The sequence below is a fragment of the Schistocerca serialis genome, chromosome 8, assembly GCF_023864345.2.
Source record: "Schistocerca serialis cubense isolate TAMUIC-IGC-003099 chromosome 8, iqSchSeri2.2, whole genome shotgun sequence".
Taxonomy (NCBI): domain Eukaryota; kingdom Metazoa; phylum Arthropoda; class Insecta; order Orthoptera; family Acrididae; genus Schistocerca; species Schistocerca serialis.
In genome coordinates, this window is record NC_064645.1 from 487,614,139 (window position 1) to 487,629,110 (window position 14,972).

Below are 14,972 nucleotides of genomic sequence, written 5' to 3' on the forward strand. Positions count from 1 at the left end.
TCTGGTCCATGATGTTTGGAATTAAACTATTAAAAAAATTAAATACATAATGCTTGTTTTTGAGTAACAGGTATCTATACATAGCTAAATTTAACACAATAGGTACTAACAGTAATTTTGAAACAACTTTCTATCAAATATACATTAACACTAACCTGAGACAAAAATTAAGTTTTGAGTTGAAAGCAGTTTCCCAATAAATTGTCTGGGAACTTCACAGATTACATTTTAATAAAGCCAACTGGGTTTAGTTTACATCACTTTCATTAAGAATGTATGTTCTCCCTGTTGGAGCAAATGGATTTACTTTTGTAAGAACATCCACAATTGACACCCACAGGACATCTCCATGTGCAGGATAGGAGAATGACTTAGCTGGTCCACATGGATGAAGAAAAGTTATTTTCACTTCATCAAGTTCTTTGTTTTTTCTAAAATGTACCCAAGCCACCATTTTCTGTCATATACAGTGGTGACATAGCCTGATACATATTGTAACTTCAGTTTGTCTGGTGAGGTAATTACTTCCCTCTCCTAACTCTGCATATAACCTGAAAGTATTTGACTGTTACTTTTGAAGTTGTGTTGGGAATGAAAGAATGAAATTGCTGTGTTCCTTTGATTGTCAATGCCTCTTCAAGCTGGCTTTTTAATAATATTTCTGAAGCAGCATAGTCTTCTTGAGTGGAATACGCAAAATCAATGTTTGTGATATTATCTACTGCTCACTCACATAGATCTCGTGGGGTTTGGATCTGATTTTGGTATGGCCTTGGCAAACTTACTCGAGCTGCCAGTCTGTTAACTGAACCCCCTACTCCATCACAAGGCCCTTTCCCATGTGCTGTGGCTGAAAAGTGCCACTCAGCTTTCATGTTGAAGTCTTCCTCATGAAGGCAAAGGTTCAGGAAGTTTTTCTTATTTTTGTACTGAGCAGCAGAACAATCAGAATAATAGTACCGGTATACATGGAAGAAGCCTGGAGATACTGACAGATTTCAGGTAGATTATATAACGGTAAGACAGAGGTTTAGGAACCAGGTTTTAAATTGTAAGACATTTCCAGCGGCAGATGCGGACTCTGACCGCAATCTATTGTTTGTGAACTATAGATTAAAACTGAAGAAACTGAAAAAAAGGTGGGAATTTAAGGAGATGGGATCTGGATAAACTGACTAAACCAGGGGTTGTACAGAGTTTTAGGGAGAGCATAAGGGAACAATTGACAGAAATGGGGGAAAGAAGTACAGTAGAAGAAGAATGGGTAGCTCTGAGGGATGAAATAATGAAGGCAGCAGAGGATCAAGTAGGTAAAAAGACGAGGGCTAGTAGAAATCCTTGGGTAACTGAAGAAATATTGAATTTAATTGATGAAAGGAGAAAATATAAAAATGCAATAAATGAAGCAGGCAAAAAGGAATACAAACGTCTCAAAAATGAGATCAACAGCAAGTGCAAAATGGCTAAGCAGGGATGGCTAGAGGACAAATGTAAGTATGTAGAGGCTTATCTCACTAGGGGTAAGATAGATACTGTCTACAGGAAAATTAAAGAGACCTTTGGAGAAAGGAGAACCACTTGCATGAATATCAAGAGCTCAGATGGAAACCTAGTTCTAAGCAAAGAAGGGAAGCAGAAAGGTGGAAGGAGCATATATAGGGTCTATACAAGGGCGATATTCCTGAGGGCAATATTATGGAAATGGAAGAGGATGTAGATGAAGATGAAATGGGAGATATGATACTGCATGAAGAGTTTGACAGAGCACTGAAAGACCCGAGTCGAAACAAGGCCCCGGGAGTAGACATCATTCCATTAGAACTACTGATGGCCTTGGGAGAGCCAGTCCTGACAAAACTCTACCATCTGGTGAGCAAGATGTATGAGACAGGCGAAATACCCTCAGACTTCAAGAAGAATATAATAATTCCAATCCCAAAGAAAGCAGGTGTTGACAGATGTGAAAATTACCGAACTATCAGTTTAATAAGTCACGGCTGCAAAATACTAATGCGAATTCTTTACAGACGAATGGAAAAAGTAGTAGAAGCCGACCTTGGGGAAGATCAGTTTGGATTCGGTAGAAATATTGGAACACGTGAGGCAATACTGACCCTACGACTTCTCTTAGAAGATAGATTAAGGAAAGGCAAACCTACGTTTCTAGCATTTGTAGACTTAGAGAAAGCTTTTGACAGTGTTGACTGGAATACTCTCCTTGAAATTCTGAAGGTGGCAGGGGTAAAATATAGGGAGTGAAAGGCTATTTACAATTTGTATAGAAACCAAATGGCAGTTATAGGAGTTGAGGGGCATGAAAGGGAAGCAGTGGTTGGGAAGGGAGTGAGACAGGGTTGTAGCCTCTCCCCGATGTTATTCAATCTGTATATTGAGCAAGCAGTGAAGGAAACAAAAGAAAAATTTGGAGTAGGTATTAAAATCCATGGAGAAGAAATAAAAACTTTGAGGTTCGCCGATGACGTTGTAATTCTGTCAGAGACAGCAAAGGACTTGGAAGAGCAGTTGAACGGAATGGATAGTATCTTGAAGGGAGGATATAAGATGAACATCAACAAAAGCAAAACGAGGATAATGGAATGTAGTCGAATTAGGTCAGGTGATGCTGAGGGTATTAGATTAGGAAATGAGACACTTAAAGTAGTAAAGGAGTTTTGCTCTTTGGGAAGCAAAATAACTGATGACGGTCGAAGTAGAGAGGATATAAAATGTAGACTGGCAATGGCAAGGAAAGTGTTTCTGAAGGAGAGAAATTTGTTAACCTGAGTATAGATTTAAGTGTCAGGAAGTCGTTTCTGAAAGTATTTGTATAGAGTGTAGCCATGTATGGAAGTGAAACATGGACGATAAATAGTTTAGACAAGAAGACAATAGAAGCTTTTGGAATGTGGTGCTACAGAAGTATGCTGAAGATTAGATGGGCAGATCACATAACTAATGAGGAGGTATTGAATAGAATTGGGGAGAAGAGGAGTTTGTGGCACAACTTGACTAGAAGAAGGGATCGGTTTGTAGGACATGTTCTGAGGCTTCAAGGGATCACCAATTTAGTATTGGAGGGCAGCGGGGAGGGTAAAAATCGTAGAGGGAGACCAAGAGATGAATACACCAAGCAGATTCAGAAGGATGTAGGTTGCAGTAGGTACTGGGAGATGAAGAAGCTTGCACAGGATAGAGTAGCATGAAGAGCTGCATCAAACCAGTCTCAGGACTGAAGACCACATCATCAACAACAACAACAACAATAACAATATCTTTTTTTGAAGCTTTTGAAATTTATTTGTTCGATAAGAAATAAGCTTCTTTTGAAAGGCATAAACTGCAACTGTATTGTGCTGCGGGCAATTGGAAACAATGACAAAGCTCGTATGCTCAATTTTGTCTTCCTGTTTGTAATATATAACCAAAGGATGAATGGTAATCTGTTGACTTGTCCAGTGGCAACTCTAACCTTCATCCTGTGGAACTATACTATAATTTTCCAAAAAATCACATATGACAACAATTTCAGATTCCATAGGGTTTTCTCTTGTGGAGTTGAGGAATGTTCGTTGTTGCTTGGCAATGAAGTCATGCTGAATCAAAGTAGACATCTTGCTACAAAATAAATCTATGAATTCTTCAGAAGTTTTCTAAACAATTTCCAGATTACAGTGGTCAACTGACATCCACTGTCGGAACTGAAATTGTTCAGTTAAGTTTTCATCAAAAGAGTCTTGTAAAATTTTACGTATGACAGTTTCTCCTGGACAATATTCACAGTTTCCCATGTTGCATTCAACTGTTGATGGGTTACAACGCATTTTTGCAATGCACTGCTTATAATTGTTTAAGCTGCTGTTTGTTACTGTATTTAGTTTGGCATTACCTATCATTAATTGTATGTTTTGGTGAGTTGTGCACACACAGTGTGTGTGCCACTCCAGCCACCAAATACACAATGTTTCAGTCTGAACCCAGCAAATTTAGAGAAACCTATTTTTATGTTAGGAAACTTGTCTTCAAAATGTTTGTAAGCTTCTTTAAGGTTGCACAAAAAAGTCTTTTTGATATTTTTGTTTTACTTCCACTTGTTTCTGTAATTGTCACACAATCTTTAATACATGGCATTGCCCGGCTAACTTCATCATTTTCATAAAAAGAATGTACAGTTTTGACAGTTTCTGTTGTTAAATTCTCTCATTATTTTCCTGACGCTCCACTTTTCAGGTATACTTGTAAGAATCATTAGTTTTTTTGCTCTACTTATAGAATTATTAAAGTTTGTTTTGAGATTTTGAAGGACAGATGTATCAGTATCTGAAGAAGTAGTTTCAGCAGCAACAAAAAGTTTGTGTCACTGGTGAGCTTTTTTTCACTTTTGATTTGGCGTAACACTAGATGTTACTTTTTTCTTATCAATTGGGGACTCGCCTAGTTGTTGAAGTGATGTGTTAAGTGTTTTAACAACCACTGAAGTTGCAGTGAAGTCAGGGTCTTGGTCTGGGATGATTATCCCTGATCCAGAAGAATCTTCTTCAACACTTTTATCAATGATGGACTCTGGTGTGTTTTTCAATGTGGTTACATCTTTCCTACATTTATCACAAATCTTGCCATCACTAGGTATTTGTGAAAATAATTTGGGCATCCCTGCTGTGACATTTCTCAGTTTTTTTTTCTGTCTGTAATAAAATTATTTGAATTCTTCAGTGGATTACAACACTGCACTTTTACAGCACTGCACTTTTTACTTGGTTCCATATTGCTACAAAAACCACTTATCTCCTTCAATTTATAGATTTACTTGTAAATGAACTATTAAATATACTAGATACAAACTGGTCAACACAGAGGTAACAATTGATTTGCTCTAAAACCCCAATGCACAATAACACTGTAGGCACACTAAGCCATAGAAGGTGACACTTTTATATCCTCTCAACAATGGCTCCAGTCACTGATTGATTGTACAGACATCAAGCGCTGTGCTTGTTTCAACTTGTTCACAGCATGCTGCATACATAGACAGGAATACAAGCAAGCTCAGCCTTCATACATGGCTAAAGTCTGTGCTAATGAAATGTGCAGTTTTGGACCAGAAGTTTTTCACACCTTATTTAAATCTTAGCTGTAGGTCCCACACTCAACATTTCGTTTTGCCAGTAAATAGACTAATAGTTTAAACTGTAGGAAACTAAAGAAATAAGCATCAATTATAGAGAATATTGTTTAATTTTGTTTCAAGAAGGTGATATTTTGATATTTGTAGTACTTTTTTACTTACCTTTCAGTATATTTTAATGAAATTCGTGTTTGTTAAAGGTCAGTTTGGTCAAACTATGGCTGTTAGTGAAAAACAAGAGTCCGGAATAATTTTTTTAAACAATGAACCCATCATCATCCCACATTTATATTTTGCCATGTGATTTATGACAGTATGAAGTAGTTATAGAAATATTTTAAATTTTCAATTATGTACTTTTTGGGAAAACATTAAATCAAAATATTAATTAGTATTTTGAAAAACATCGTTAATTAGAAGCTATGTTTTGTTGTATATCACTGGAAAGAGCATGAAAAATGCTGTAAAATGACACCTTTACCAGCTCTCTAGCTCAATTAGGGAAGATCGTAGGGCACTTTAACAAAAGTCCATTCACACATTTTTGGCCACTTTTTGAGAAGTTTACATGACAATATTTCAGGTATGGTTTGAGGTAAAAAAATTGAAATTTGGTATTTTCCTTAGTTTCAGCATCCACTATAAGTATACCAACTTTCAGCAAAATCTAAGAGGGTGAGCTCAAATTTTTATTTAAAGTGTGTTGTCTGTCATGGAATGACCCGCCACAGCTGTGGTGAAACATCTTAGAATAAACATAAGCAGAATTGTTTGTATATAGAGTGTACATCACCTTCTAAAAATTTAGTAAATTGTGGTGTGCTACTAAAAGATAATTCACATTTCAATTAAAAGTCCTGATACAGTACAAATAATGAAAGGAGCAAAGGTAACAACTCAATATTTAGTTGAGGCATTAAAAAGTCTACCTTTACTCCTTCCATTATTTAAAAGATAATCCAGATGGACTAATATCCATAATACGTAATTATAATGCAAAAATAGTTGTTACATATCCACAGCAAGTTTTCTGTGAAAAAGAATTGTAATTATAAATAGTGACCACAGTTCCCATTGTGGGGTGCAGCGATTGTCGCTGGGACTCCTCAGGTCTGACGTAATGCTGGAGAGTTGCTGCTGTCTGGACGAAGGCCATGGTGACGATATCAAATTGGCGCCTTATTGCTGCTGGAAACAGGTCGAAATCAACACCATCGCTTCTGGATTTGGCTGGCTGGGGCCTGCCTCTTCTCATATCCAAAGGTGTGATCCCAGAGGCGTGGCACAATGTTAAACGTATCGGTAGTAGTCGCAACATTTCTCTCGGCTGTGTGATTGGTAGATCTTTTGACTATCTGAAAGTTTAGTAGACACACTGTAGTTAATACAGGTTGATTGGTATAAAACTGAATCATTTTTGGTGGTATGAGTACTAAAAAAAGAAGGTTCTACCATAATTTTTGTTTAATTGGACTTACAAAAGTTGTACCAACTCAGAAAGTTCCCGCTTTTGTGTTGAGTGCAGCCATGAGATTGGAACTTCCTTGATGTGTGAAATGGTGTTCTGCTAGCATTCATATACATAATTACTGGAGGTGTTCTGCATGCTTATTCGTCTGTTAACTGATATGTGCCTAATATGCTCATCTGGTACTACTATCTAGCATGGTAATTCACATTAATTTTCTGCCCTATCACCTTCACTCAATATTTTTATTGCATAGAAAAATTGAAAGTGCATGGTATGATGTTTTATACGAATCATCCTGTGATTCTTTATGTTTTAAATACAAAGACAGTGTGAAATACTACCAGTCATCTAACAGAAGTAGTGTTGTATTTGGTATAATTTTTTGCTGTAAAAAGTACAGTATTTATATATTGTAAGCATTGTATTTGTGAGAAATTTTGCTAGTTAGCAAGACTGTAATCTAGTGATATGAAATTGTGTATTATGCTCATCTGAGGGGAATATCAGATGACTGGAAGAGTACCGCATTGTCTCACTGCTACGCTGAATGTTGGTGTTGGGTCATTTTCTTATGCGTATGTCAATTAATTTGCTTTACTGTTTCCTGTGTTAGCTTATATCTGTTTATTGTGACTGAGTATTGCCTTAAAACCTCATCTCAAAACAATAACAATGGCATTTAGCAAAGACTCTTATTACAAACATGAATTAAGTGCTTGCTTATCACCAGTGTGATGTGTAGTGCAGATAGCAGACAGGCTGAAACATATAAAAGTTACAAATACTTCATTTAACAGCAATAGATGGGAGAAACATATCTGCTCTGCTGATTTGGGATACTACCAAAAGACAGAAATTTGAAATTCTATGTGGCATTAGTTTGTAAAGTGCAGTAGGTGCATTGATGGCATGAATGTTTCTGCATGTTGAAAGTTCAAGTTCTCACTTTACTTTCACTCAAGTTAACAGTGAAATTAAGTCATATACAAGTGCTTTGCCGAAAGTTTTTAGCAGCCCGTAAACCGTAAGGCGGAGGACAATGGGGCTGTTTTCATTCGAAAGAGCAATGTTTTTCGATCTTGGGACGTGCGCACGCAGCCCCTGGCTAGCAGTGATCCCCCCATAGCGCGGTAAGAAAGCACAGGCAGTGCTGAGTCAGAGACGGTGCAGGATAGAGCTGTCGCACCGCGACTTTCGCACCATGATGTTTTACAATTATAAAAAGGGTTTAAGTGGCGAAGAATGCCATTCTTCTTTGCTGCATGTTTTTGGCGTAGCTTCCCCTTTTAGGGCCACAGTTGGAAATTGGTTTCGCGAGTTTTCGAGGGGTCGGCAGTCAATTGAAGATGAACCTCGTGCCCATTGGTTGCCACATTCCCTGACAGAAAGCCAAAAGAATGTGAGAGTGGACTGGTGTCGTTTCCTGCTCAAAAAATTCAATGGAGGGAAGTCCTAAGACGCCTAAAATATTGTCACAGGTGATGAAACGTGGGTCTACCATTATGACCCTGAAACGAAGAGACAGTCTTCTGTGTGGTGCTTTCCAGGGTAGGAACCACCCACAAAAGTTCGACAGAGTCGGAGCTCTGTAAAAAAGATGGTGGCAACTTTTTTCACAAAGACCGGGCATCTCACCTCTGTGAGCTTTGGCACATGTCGTACAGTCAATGCTGAATGGTACGTGAACGATTGTCTTCCAAAAGTCATCACCACATGGAAGTCACAGCATCCAAAGTCCAAGAGTGGGCACCTTCCACTGCATCACGACAATGCATCTGCGCACAGGGCTGCCAGAATGATGGACTTTCTGGAGAAGGAAAAAGTGCAAGTGTTACCCCCATCCCCCCCTATTCGCCTGACCTGGCCCCCTGTGACTTCTTTCTGTTCCCGAAGACCAAGGAAAAACTTCGAGGGCAGTGGTTTTCATTAGATGAAGAGGCCATTGCAGCGTACAAGAGTGCACTAAGTGAAATCCGAAAAGAAGCTTGGGCTGACACATTTTCTAAATGGTTTCAGAGAATGGAAAAATGTATACATGCTAATGGAGAGTATTTTGAAAAGTTGTAAACCTTTTTTTTGCAAATAAATTTTTTTCACACGTTCTGCTAAAAACTTTCAGCATAGCCCTCGTACCCTGCCTAATAGAGATATGAAGCACCAGAAAGGGACAATGAAATGAAACTTAATGGGTTGAGAGGGTATGTGACGTTGTTGTATTGAGTGCAAAATTGCACCAATTTTTCAAAGAAATGGGCAGTACTTGCCAGCAAGATGTTGTGGTCCGTCTGGCTTGGATGCGTGCACTAATTTGGTGGGGAAGGGTGTCATAAAGCCATTCTACCCTCTCGTAATACAAGCTGGCCCACAACTGTTCTACCAGGTCATAGGTATCCTGGATATTGGCACAGGGACAGTTTTGACATTCGAGCTGGTCCAACACTTTCTATTGAGGAGAGACCTGGGGATCTTGCTGTCCACTGAAGCACCTAAGCATCACGCAGAAAGTTCATAGAGACATGGGCCGTGTGTCGACGAGCAGTGTCTTCGTGAAAAAGGATGCCCCAATACTGTCGTATGTGAGATAGCACTTGAGGACACAGGATGTGCAGGACATACCATTGTGCCATCAGAATTCCGTCAGTCAATACCATCTATGACCTGAAGCCATACCTGATGCCTCCCCACATTGTCACTCCAGGAGTAACACTGCTTTACCTCTTCAAAACATTGGAAGAATGGGACCTCCCACAAGGTCGCCACCGTATTTATCAGTCATGGTCATCTGGATTAGTGCAGAACCAAGATTCATCACTGAACGCAATCTGACACCACTCATCAGCTGTCCATGCTTTCTGGTCCCAGCAGCACTCCAAGCACAGCTGTTTCTCTTGTGTTAACTGCAGCCTTTGTATGGGATGATAATTCCCATGTCCTGCTGCTGTTAGTCTCCAACCAATAGTGTGGGATGACACAGAATGTTGCAGGGAGTCCATTACTTGTTCTCAGATATGAAGAAGTTATGATGAGCTTGATGCACAATACAGTGTTGCTCCATTATCATGCTCAGAGGTGATTGGCCAGGACATGGACAACGATTATGCCTGCACTCACATTCCCATGCCATCAAACACTGAGTCACTGTCATATCCAAGTACCTCACAAATACAGACATTCCATAATTTGACCAGCCAACTACATGAATACCCAGAATGAGGCCCCTTTCAATCTCATTAGGTGCTGACATCACTGTTTCACTTGAGTATGCAGCATCTGTGTCCTTCAGTGATCACTCAGCATCTCACATGGTTGACACCCCTCATATACTCTACCGGTCCTGCTAACAACACTAAACATGAACAGCACTAAAATACTGTTGTGGCCTTTCTGCCTGTCAGAGAATTGTGACTTTAATCATTTACATTTGTGACTTTGGTGGATGTGTGCACTAAGCTTCATTAACATCTGGCCATTTCTTCTGGGTGCTTCATTCTGTTGTCAGGCAAGATAGTTGAATATCTATCACCAGTGGTTATCTTGAAAACACAAGTTCATGGTGTACTTAAAATAACATTACAGTCAAAATGTTAACTGCAAATACTTCACAATATTCAGTGAGTAATTTTTTTAAGTAATTGTACAGGACATATGTCACTGGCAAACAGACATGTTTTCTACCAAGAAATGTTTATGACCTCACAGTCTAAGTAAGGTAGCAATTGTGTATGCAATAACAGCATAAATTTCAGTCCTTGGATGGTGTAATTGACTGAAATGCTTTCACTTTTATTGTTTTCAAGTCGTGTGAACTATTATCATTGGAAGCATCTGTTCTGGCTTTGGCTCTTGGTTTTGGCCATTTACATCTTCCTCTTTGGACTTTGTTGGGTGCAAAAAAAAAAAACAAACTACCTTTTCCTTAACAAGAACTCGGTGCCAATAACTTTTGTGCTACAACTGTTGAAGTCTCTAAGAAAATGGGAAAAATGCTGGTGACAGCATTCCTGTAAATTATTATTTTATTTTAATTTACTTATACAGTTTTTAAATATTGCACTATACTAAGTAGACATTTGCTGTAACTTTTGCATACATTTTTCTTTAATGTATGCATAAGTATTTAAAATATGAATAAGCTGTACCTACCTTGTTTGGACACTTCAGTTAACCACCCTGAAAAAGGATAGTTTAGAAGAGAGTCAAGTGACTTTGGTAAACAACAGTGCCACACTTGATCCAACACCTAGGGATAGATTTCATTGACATAATGCATTATTGCCAAGGATCCATCCTGTCCAAAAAATATTCCACTCCTTATTACCAAAGGCACATTCTGCAAATAAATTCGACAATTCAGTAGGTCCTACATTAAATACATACACTTTGATCTCATAAGTCACTTGTTTATAATAACTGTACTAATAAACTGATTAACAATTATAGTAGACCAAAGCAGTGTTGAAATTTTGAGCTATCAATGTGTGCAAGTTGCAACTGTTGTTATTTCTGCCACAGGTAAATTCACCAGTGACTGGAACTTGTGAAATAAATTTATCGTTGCCCATTCAAAATATTTTTAATGCTTGGCATATATCCTTCGTCAAGGTAGTCTGCATGCTTATGGATAGGAGTAAAAGCCCTGATCATGTAGTATGATGAGGCTAAGAAAGCCTTAAAGGTAATACAACCTCCAGTATGGTGCACATTCTTTGCAAATAACTCTTCAAAAACCGATTGCCAAGAGTTTTTAAACACTAACACTGATATCAGTCGGATGTAAACACATGTACTTGCAGCTACACCTGCAAAGGGACAACTTCCCCTGAATCCCAAAATGCTCTGAAACCAATGTGTCCTACAGATGAAAATATTCATCATCAAGAAGGAAAAAGGTCAGCATCCTTGACCATACAAACACCATCACCTCTAAATAAAGAACAAGAAAACTGAAGAAAATAAGATTGAAACCATTGGATGACAGACCAGAGACACTATTCAGCCGCGAAGATAGTGCCACAGATGTTGATGTCCTCATATAGGAACCCAATAGCCCAACTAATTTTCTCCTCCTGACATTTGCACAACTCCATGGCAAATAGGGAAAGAATGGGGGTGGGGTAGGGAGGGGGGAGAACCTTCACTGAAAGATGGCTGCCATAATTCCATTCTAACCTACTGACTACAGACAGGCAAATCTATGTATTCATTGCAGCTGGTACTGGCAGCCAGTCTTGTGAAGCACTTTTAAACAAAGTTTTCTGAAAACTGTCTTGAGCAGCTTAGTTCAACTGCCCACATGCAATGGAAATATTTAAGACCTTGTAGCTACAAACAGGCCCGATATTATCATCACACTCATTGTAGGGACAGGGATCAGAGATCATGATGTAATCATAGTGACAATGGTTATTAAAGTCAATAAATCCATCAAGATGGCTAGGAGAGTATTTTTGCTAGTTTAAACAGGTTGTAATTCACACTCTGGGATAATATGTGCTGAGTAAGTGGGTTAGGGTTAGAAAAAATTCACCATGCTTTTATATCAAAATTCGGAAAATGCTGAGGAAACAGAGACTCTTACACTCTCGGTTCAAGAAAGAAAGCAGAAATGACAGGCAAAAGTTGTTAGGAATTTGTGCATCTGTAAAAGATTGATGCACATAAAATACATTATCTATCACCGTCATACCGTCACTAAAGATCTGGCTGATAACTGGAGAAAATTCTGCTCCTCCATAAATTCGCTAAGTAGGTCGAAGGTTTCTATCCAGTCTGGTGTGGCAATAGAAGACAGTAAAAGGAAAGCTGATGTATTAAATTTCACATTAAAGAAATCATTCACATAGGAAGATTGTACAAATATAATGTCACTTGACTGTTGCACAGACGCCTGTATGGAGGACATAATAATAGCTGTCTTTGGTGTAGAGAAGGAACTGAAAGAATTGAAAACAAATAAGTCACCATGTCTGAATGGAATCCCACTTCAGTTTTAGAGAGAGTACTCTACGGCACTGGTCCCTTAATTAGCTTGTTTTTATTGTGAATCTTTCACCCAGTGCAAAGTCATAAGCAGCTGGGAAAAAGCACCTTGACTAACATATATAAGAAGGGTAAAAGAACGTACCTGCAAACTTAGACTAGTATCCTTAATGTTGACTTACTGCAGAATCCTTGAACATATTTTGAGTTGAAATGTAATTAATTTCCTTGAGACAGAAGAGCTGCTGTCCAAAAATTGACATGGATTTGGAAAGTGTTGCTCATGGGAAACACGGCTTGCTCTTTTCTCACATGATATCCTACTACATGTGGATGAAGGGCACAGGCAAATTCCATATTGGGAGATTTCTGGAGAGAGATTGAAATAGTATACCACTGCAGACTGTTAATGAAGGTACAAGCATAAAGAATAGGTTTCCAGATATACGAGTGGCTCAAAACATTACTTAGTAATAGAGCCCAGTACATTGTCCTTGGTGGTGAGTGCTCATCAGAGACAAGGGTATCGTAAGGACTGCCAATGGAAGTGTCGAATAAAGCATGTAGTCTGCTGCTTGACAATCATGTCGGTTAGATACTTAGGCATAACATTGCAAAACAGTTTGAAATGGAATGAGCATGTAAGGGAAGGCAATGGTAGACTTTGCTTTCTTGGGAGAATTTTAGGAAAAGTAGATTCATCTGTATAGGAGACCCCGTGTAGAACATTAATGGGAGCCATTCTTGAGTACTGTTAGTCTTTGTGATCCCTATCAGCTTGGGTTAAAGGAAGATGTTGAAGCAATTCAGAGGTGGGCAGCTAGATCTGTTAATGGGGGAATCACTAGAAGGAAGACGATGTTCTTTGCTCAGAGCACTATTGAGAAAATGTAGAGAAAAATGCATGTGAAGCTGATTGCAGAATGATTCTACTGCTGCCAGTGTATAATTTGCATAAGGACCACAAAGTAAGAGAAATTGGGACCAAGCGAGGTGGCGCATTGGTTAGCACACTGGACTTGCTTTTGGGAGAACAATGGTTCAAACCCGTGTCTGGCATCCCTTCTTCTTTTTTTTTTCTTCCCCCCCCCCCCCCCCCCACTCTCTCTCTCTCTCTCTCTCTCTCTCTCTCTCTCCAAGATTTCCCCTGAATCGCATCAGGCAAATGCCAGGATGGCTCCTTTGAAATGGCGTGGCCGACTTCCTTTTCCATCCTTCCCTAATCCAATGGGACTGATGTCCATGCTGTTTGGAACCCTCTCCCAAATCAGTTAACCAACCTAAGAGGAATTGAGGCTAGTACAGAGGCATATAGTTAGTAGTTTTCTCATGCTATACTTGCAAGTGCAGCGAGAAAGGGAATGACTAGTAGTGGTACATGGTACTCTGTTATGTGGTGGCTTGGGGAGTATGTACACATATATTTACAATTCAGTGGACTGATAACTCATATAAAGCAACTTAAACTCCAGCACAGTGCCTGTTTCTGAACTAGGTTCCTGCAGAACTCACTTAAAAACCACTGTTCTGTTACGTACTCTCTACACAGGACAGGTGACCTTAGTTGCAACAGAGTTAAGGGTGGGCTGACATTATTCGTTTGTAACATGTCCCACTCACCCCTTGCTTGCAGTTTATAAGATCCTGAAAAATCACTATTTGCTCAAAATACTTTTCACATTGTAATGAGCCTCTTTATTTTGTCCTGTTTTATTGTAGTAATAAGTTAAATGGAAATATATTAAACTAATCTTTCAAAGTTCTCTCTCCCCACAGCCATGTTATCCTGATTTTAATTTATATTACTGTTGCCAAAAATATGATACACACAGACACTTATGTATAGTGTCGGCACACAGTTTCATGTATTGTTGTCGGTTAATAATCACTTAATAATCCACTAGCCATGTAAAATGAGACAGTAGTTAACATTCGATGACAGCCTTATGTAATATAAAGTTAGAATATTACATGTACATTTGCCAAATATGGCAATACATTAAGTCCCCCATTTAGGATCAAAGAAATGTAGCTCCAAAAACATGTTTTTTGAGATAATTTGATTTAAGGGTTTTGTCCCAAAAACTGAGTACTTTCTAATAGTTTTTCACAAACCTTTGTACAGTAAATAAAAGGCATACTTAGTTGACTGTTGTTTTCTACTAAGTGTTACATATTCTAGTCACTTGGTGGACACTAATTAAATATTTAATGAAATTATGCACGTAGTTACATTTGTCCAATCCTTAACTTAATGGCTGCTGCTGTATAACATCTACATCTATATGATTACTCCGCAATTCATATTTAAGTACTTGGCAGAGGGTTCATCAAACCACAATTGTACTATCTCTCTACCATTCCACTCACGAACAGCGCGCGGGAAAAACGAACACCTAA

General features: G+C 38.7%; 1 protein-coding gene across 3 annotated transcripts in view; it reads left to right on the top strand.

Annotated features, from left to right (window-relative positions):
* Positions 1-14,972, top strand: part of LOC126416740 (glutathione synthetase-like) — a 150,738-nt gene that overhangs the window by 54,060 nt on the left and 81,706 nt on the right. Inside the window, exon 5 of one of the 3 annotated variants that reach the window (XM_050084572.1) lies at positions 6,210-6,385. The exons of the other annotated variants lie outside the window; for them this stretch is intronic. Coding sequence (XP_049940529.1) covers positions 6,210-6,385 — 176 coding nt within the window. The remainder of the gene's footprint in view (positions 1-6,209; positions 6,386-14,972) is intronic. 3 annotated transcript variants of the gene reach the window in all.